Source organism: Empidonax traillii, unplaced genomic scaffold (assembly GCF_003031625.1).
Source record: "Empidonax traillii isolate 1590-97213 ecotype Southwest subspecies unplaced genomic scaffold, ASM303162v1 scaffold1674:size75124, whole genome shotgun sequence".
In the NCBI taxonomy this organism is placed as follows: Eukaryota; Metazoa; Chordata; class Aves; order Passeriformes; family Tyrannidae; genus Empidonax; species Empidonax traillii.
In genome coordinates, this window is record NW_020956867.1 from 33,751 (window position 1) to 40,888 (window position 7,138).

Sequence of the window (7,138 nt, forward strand, 5' to 3'; positions counted from 1 at the left end):
GCCTGGGGCACAGCCCCGGGCCCGGCTCACCCTCGCCCTCCGTGTCCCCCAGCTGTCGGAGCAGGAGCTGCTGTGCCAGGCTGCCAAGGCGCTCTCCCAGGTCACCCGCTGCAACGACTACGAGCCACTGGTCACCAACCTGCGGAGCCTGCAGGGAGGGACGGTAAGGAGGGGCTGCAGCACCCGGGCCTGCTCTGGGGGGGACCAGGGGCTGCTCACACCGGCACTGCCTCTCTCAGGTGGGGCCAGAGCGGGCACTGCAGGACAATCTGCCTCCTCAGGAAGGGGGTGACAGTCCCCACCAGCCTTGGCCACCCAGAGCAGTGGCCATGGGGGTCACACAAGTGGCCAAGGGGGTCACACAGTGGGGCCCGTGCTCTGAGCAAAGGACAAACTCCCAACCTCCAGGGCAGCGTCCTCACCGCTCTGAGTAATTTATGTGGCGATGGAGGCAAACAAACCACCTGTCTGGGCTGGAAGCCTGGCTACCCACCCTACCAGCTCTAACGTATTCACGCTTTTCCTTCCCCAGACCTGCCTCCTGAGCAACGAAACCGAGATCTACCTGCGCCACTTCTTGCCAGCGCTGGGGAACTTCACGCAGGGGATGCACCGGCGTCTCCGAGCATCGGCCGTGCTGTGACACGGCACCGCTGCCACCCCAGGGATGTCCCTGCTGGCAGATCGAAAATAGGGTTTGCAGAGTGGTTTTTTATTTTGCTTCTCATTGCACGCACTTCCTCAGCCCTGCCCCAGCCCTGCTGAACCCAACCCACGTCCCGGGGCCGCTCGGCTGCCGCGGGCAATGTCCCTGCCCGGCAGGTACCCCCCCCTGTCCCCAACTGCCCACCCCAGTGCCCTGTGTTGGGGGTTCCCCACCTCAGCGGGGCAGGTCTCGTTTGAGACGCTGCCCTTTGCCCTCCCTCGCAGCCCTGCAGCTCCTCCAGCTGGGATGGGACCCTCCCTCCCCTCCCAGGGCTGTGATCACCTGTGGGGCTGTGGGAGGGTCTGCCCAGCCCGGGGAGCGTCCTGGAGAGCATCCTGGAGCGGCTGCAGGGAGCCCCAGCTCTTAACTCATTCATCTTCTCCTGCAGCACCTACCAAAACCAAAACCAGATTATCTGCTTCCTGTTCCCCTTCATGGAGGGAGGTTTCTTCACAATCATCTTCTCTTCCTAAAAAGATCAAAATCTAGTCTGAAATGATGCGTTTTTCGCTAACGTGTCGCTGCAGCAGCTGAGGGGGGACGACTCCTGGGAAGTGCAGCTTTGGAGAGCAAAACTGGGAGGGGAAACGGAGTTGGGGGTGCTGGAACTGTTACTGCAACTTCAGTGTGTCTCTTCTATTGTCAGTGGCTTTTAAGTTATTAATAGTGAAGACAGGAGAGTCTGTAGCAGAACTTTAGATCTCATGGGTGCTCATCAGCACCATATTTCTGGATTTTATTTATTATTATATGTTATTTAAATAACTTATTTTTATAGTGTGTAATCTAAAGATTCAAGATCAAAAAGTGCTGTCTGTTTAAAGCTTTTCTTTGCTTGCAACCAAAATAAAAAGGAAAAGCCAGTATTCAGGCTTTTGGGTAATTTATAGTTCTGTGGAATACAGTCATATTTAAAATACTGCTACCTCATTTTAGGGAACAGCAACAAATGAACGTGTTGATTCGTAATTTATTGTTCTTCCCTCTATTTAAAACAGTTGTATTATGAGAGTTAATATATTCAAATTATCATGTATTAGAATGTCTTCATTTTAATATATTTTTTTGTATCAACTATGCACTGATGTTCTTAAAGTGTCTCAGGGCTTAAGCAATAAATGACTGAAAAAGGAGCTCTTGGTGCCCGTGGTTTGTGTTGATTCCCTCCTGCCTTCAGCAGTAAATGAGCACTGGGAGGTGCTGCCTCCCTGGTCAGTCGGCACAGGGGGTGGGGTGGGGAATGCTGCCTTTTTGGGGCAAAATACAGCAAATTTCCCCAGTCTGCCACTGACAGAAAAGCCCCAAGAAAGCCAAAGGCACCAAAGAACCCACCTGACTTGTGGCTCAGGAAATGCAGAGGGAAGGGAAGGACTGGAGAAGGAAGGATGGGAGCCCTTGTTTGGGAAGGAGGCCGTGGTGGAGGGGTGTGCTGGGGGCAGGCTGGGGTCTGGGTGCTCTGGGGGCTGCAAGAGGAGCCAGTGGGTGCAGAGTGGAGCTGCAGGCAGGGAAAGGTTGGTCTGATGGGCCAGGGAAGGGGTGGGGCTGGCTCAGGGGCCACAGCCTGCCTGGGGCCAGCAGCACAGGAACACATGTAGGAAATAAATCCACCAAAGAACTGCTGGGAATTGTTACAAATGTAGGAAATGGCTCTAGATGTGTGAGATGGGGGCTCAACAGCATCCTTGGGATTTGCTCTGGGTAACTCCCAGCGCTGTGGGCATCAGGGCCTGGGCAGGATCCTCATGGGATGGGAGATGCTCCAAATCAGAGCCCAAGGGGCAGAAAGGCAAAGGAGGAAAGCTCAGGACACATTTGTGAATCAAGCACCTTCCCTTGGTGGGAAAATGGGCAGGTTCCTCCCTGGATGGTGGCTGGGACACAGGCACAGCCAGGGCTCCAGAAACAGCCCTGGGGCTGCAGCCATCCCTGCAGGGACTGATGGGGCCATCACTGCCATCAGCTGCATCCCTCCCCTGGGAAAGGGCATGGGAAGTTTTCCTTCAATGTTCTGTTGAACTGACCCTGGATGGACATCAGGGTCCCACCAAAGCCACCGTGTCACCCTCAGCTGAGCAGTGGGGAGGATACAGGGAAAGGCTTGTGGGTTGGGATAAGGACAGGGAGAGGACACTCAGCACTTACTGTCACGGGCAAAACAGATTCAACCTGGGGAAAAAATAATTAATTAAATTTACTGCCAATCAAATCAGAATAGGACAATGAGAAATAAAAACTGAATCTTTAAACACCTTCACTCCACTTCTTCCTTCTTCCCAGTCTTAACTTCACCCCTGATTTTCTCTCCCTCCTCCTCCAGCTGTGCTTTTGCAGGGTTTTTTCCCCTTCTAAAAACCACTGTCCTGAGGCACTGCCAGCACTGCCCATGGGCTCAGCCTTGCCCAGCAGTGGGTCCCTCTTGGAGCCACTGCCATTGGCTCCACTGGGCACAGGGAAGCTTCCAGCAGCTTCTCACAGAAGCCAGCCCTGTAGCCTCCCACTTCCAAAACCCTGCCACACAAACCCAGCAGGGCTGGTGACTTCCCATCATGCAGTGATGCAGTTTTCCACCATGATTCAGCCTGAGCAGCTCAAAGGTTAACTTTTTCTGTGCTTTGAGCATTTTCTGTTCACTTACTCCAGCTTTAGAGCATCCCACCATCATCACTGGGGAAATCACTGTGTCTGCAGAATGGGGCTACTGCCTCCATCCCCTTCTGCAGCACCACTTCCAGGCAGGGATCCTCCCACCACCACTCATCCCAGAGCAGCGGGATCTCCCTGGGCACCCTGGGGAGGACTCACCATCCATGGAGGACAGGGATGCAGCGCTGCAGCCAGGGCTCCCTCATCTGCTCTCCAGCACGAGTAGGGCAGGTAGGAAATGGCACAGCTCCACGGGCAAATCCCTCACAAAGGCCTTTCTGAGTCAGGGGCTTCATCTCCCTCCATCTGGGGCCTGTCGGAATTAGACAAACAGGTCACTCTCAGGGTGGCTGCTCCTGGACTCATCACAGGATGCTTATCAAGCATCTGATGGCAAGTTGCTGTTTGAGTTAAAAAAATCCCTATTAGTTATTACAAAACTCCAAAGTTTCCCAGCTCAGTTGTCTCTCAGTGTGATTTCCTGGGGTAGCACTGGGGGGTTGATGGAGTCCATCAGCCAAAGGCTCAGGCTGTTCCCTGAGCAGGGCAGGATGGATGGGGCAGCCTCCAGCTCCCTGAGATGCTGCAGCTGGAGCAGAGCCAGAAACCACTTCCCCAGCACTGACACCACAGGACCTCCCTCGGCAGCTCTCTGTCCCTTGTCCACATCCTCACAGGGGGCCACACTGTTTTGGGGTCCTGCCTGCTCAGGAGGGCCCCCAGCTCTCCACAGCCCCCCCGGGGTGATGCCCTGCTCCTGCCCAGGTGGGTTTTGTCTCCACATGGCTCTGCCAACTTTTTGTTCCTCCCTGGGTTAAGAAACCCAGGGACAGAAATCATTATGCAGATGAAGGATGCTTTGCCTGATCTGGAGATATTCAAATGAAATGTGGTGGAAGGACTAACAGGACACTTAGAGGAAAAGAAAAAGCAAAGCTCCATTACTAGAGTGCAGTGGGCTCCCCAGTTCAGCCACTTCCAGCTCGTGGTGTAGAGAAAGCCTTGGGATATGGAGAAATGGAGAATCCCCAGAGCAGGCACGTTTACACACTCCTGTGTGTGACCTGACTCCTACCACCGTTATCTCTCTGTGGAAATTTCCTACATTGAAACATCATGCAAGATCAGAAGAAAATTTTGACTTGCACAAATTGTTGTCCTAATTGGGAGCAACTTTGGAAAGTGCAGATAAGGGAAAAATAAATTTTTCCTTCTGATTCAGCAATCTTTACAGCCATAAATTGAGGTGCTCCCTCCAGAAATGCACACACAGGTACAGAGGACCAAAATATCCAGAGCCTGTGAGCTGAGCCAGTGCAGGCCATGAGCATCCTGGCCCGGGTGCTGCTGCCCTTCCTGGCGCTGCTGGCCTGCCAGGGTGACGTGGTCAGTCCCTGGACACACACGCTGCGGACAAACATGCTGAGGGAGAGCATCAGGCGGCTGCACCAGCTCCAGCACACACAGGTAGGGCTGGCTGGGGCTTTACCTGAGGGAAGGAACAGGCTGTTTCAGCAGCCTCGGGGAGAGCTGAGTCAGAGGGAGGTGCTGAGCACAGGGCTCCGTGCTGGGAAGGTGTCTGTGCAGCCACGTGCCAGGATGGGCCCGGGCAGCGCTGCCTCCAGCCTGACTGCTCCTCTCCCTTGTGTCTCGGTAAAGGTTTCCTGTAACGAGATGAACGTGACCGATATTTTTGCAGACAGTAAGGTAAGAAAGAAAAACTAACTTGTCCCTGTTCAAAAATAGTCATACAACCCTGATGGGTACGGGGAGAGGATGCTGGGGGCAGAGGGGAGCACAGGGCACCCAGAGGCAGGTGGGAAGCCCGGGATCCCCCCTGTTCTGCTGTGGTGCTGTGGAGGAGCAAGGAGCCCACTGTGGGCTGCCCAGCTGGACCTCACCCTCACCTTCCCAAACCACCTCTACCTCCAGCCAAAGTAGCACCAGCAGCTTCTGCCTGCCCTGGGGACAGGGGGAGGGATGGGCCTGTGCTCGAGCAGGCTGGGGGGTTTCAGCTTTTCCAGAAGGAAGAGAGGGCCATGTCCCTGTGCCTCGCAGTGCTGTCCCTGCTCAGCCCCCCCAGTGCTGTCCCTGCTCAGCCCCCCCAGTGCTGTCCCTGCTCAGCCCCCCATGCCCATCCCGGCCCCAGAGCGCTGGTTACACCCGCTGTCCCTCCTGAGCCCCTTATCTGGGGATGGCTCTCCAGTCAGCACAAGCCTTAACAGCAGAGCCTCTTTCTGCTCTGAAAACTGCTGCCTAAGCCCAGCTCCCGGCCCCAGAGTTCCTGTTGTCACAGAAAGCCCACGGGCTCACCTGGTGCTGTGCCGGCGGGTGGGATTTGAGGGGTGCAGCAGCCTTCCCTGGGGGGCTGGGGCTGAGCAGCCCTGGGGGGGTCCCCACACTCCTCCTGCCACAGGGACTGGCCCTGGGAGCGAGGAGAGGTGCCCGAAATGCTGCACAGCCCCACGTTCCCAGAGCTGTCGCTGGTTTGAAGCTGCTGTTGGGGTGAGGGCCGAGAGGATGGAGCAGGCAGAGCTCTCGGGGACCTGTCCGTGAGGGGGCACTGCGAACACCCCAGGGAAGAAAGTCAAGTATTTTTCTTAGCTCCTCATCTTCCACGTGTCTCTGCTGCAGGACTTCTCAAAGCCCCTAATGAATGCAACCTCTTCCCAGGCACTTTAGTTATTCCTGTAGCACCTCTGCCTGCCCAAACCAGCTTCACTCCCAGGGAACTCCCAGGGAGCAGCTCCCCGAGCTCAGGATCCCACACCCACACCACGAGCAGGATGCTCCAGCACAGGGGTGGTCACTGCTGTGCCACCCTCTGCCATGGCCTCTGCCAGGGGTTGATGGCACTCCCAGCAGGACAGGGACAGGAAGCTTCAGGGAGGCTTTGGTATCTCAAACTGCACTCTGCACCTGCAGAACAGAAATATATCATTTGCAGGGTGGGGGTTATTGGGTTTTTAACACTAATGAAGCCGTGGCTGTACTGAGGAGTTTCGCTCTCCCCAGCACGGTGACACCATGGAGCTCCTGTGCAAAGCTGCCACCGTGGCTCGGGAAGGCTGGAGCTGCCACAGGCACCTCGAGGGCATCTACACCAACCTGCTGGGCCTGCTCCGGGGGCACAGGCTGGAGCACCAGGTGAGGCACAGCTCCCACCCTCCAGCTCCTCCCTCCCTCACTGCTTTTGTTTTGCTCTCCCACCAACCTTTAAGGGCCCAGCCCAGGCTGCAGAACCCAATCCCTCCCCAGCAATCCCTTCCTAACATTCCCTTCCTCCCATTCCAGGCACCCTGTCCTGTGGCAGCAGGTAGCACCACCTCACTCAGGAGTTTCCTCAAGGAATTGCACCAAGTCCTTCAAGAAAAATACAAGAATCAGAAGTGAAAAAACACAATTTGTTTGTTTTTAAACTATATGAGTCTATTTTTCAAAGATTATTTATAATAATTCTTTAAATAAATGTATTTTTGGACTAAGTTTCTTGGCATTGCATAGGATGATACACAAGGCAACAGTTAAGAGAGTTCCAAGTTCACAGGCACTGGGGTGGTGCTGTAAGGGGTTGTCCTGCTATGGGATTAAGGCTCATGCTAACATGAGGAACACAGGTCTAAGCAGAGGGGAGAAGCCAGGCCACAAATGGGACCTGCTCTGGAAGCTGTGAACCCAGAAAGATGCCAGGTCTGGAGCCAAGCAAGCCCTCAGCTCTCCCTTCCCTTCACCTGTAGCCTTTATTATAACCCTACATTTATATATATGGGATTTACAGAGGGCACAGCC

At 54.9% G+C, this 7,138-nt stretch overlaps 1 protein-coding gene across 1 annotated transcript; it reads left to right on the forward strand.

Annotated features, from left to right (window-relative positions):
- Positions 1–4,672: 4,672 nt before the first annotated feature.
- Positions 4,673–6,742, forward strand: IL4 (interleukin 4). The gene is made up of 4 exons (XM_027908303.1): positions 4,673–4,816; positions 5,009–5,056; positions 6,365–6,496; positions 6,644–6,742. The coding sequence occupies exons 1-4, from the start codon at positions 4,673–4,675 to the stop codon at positions 6,740–6,742; spliced, it is 423 nt and encodes a 140-aa protein (XP_027764104.1).
- Positions 6,743–7,138: the final 396 nt, after the last annotated feature.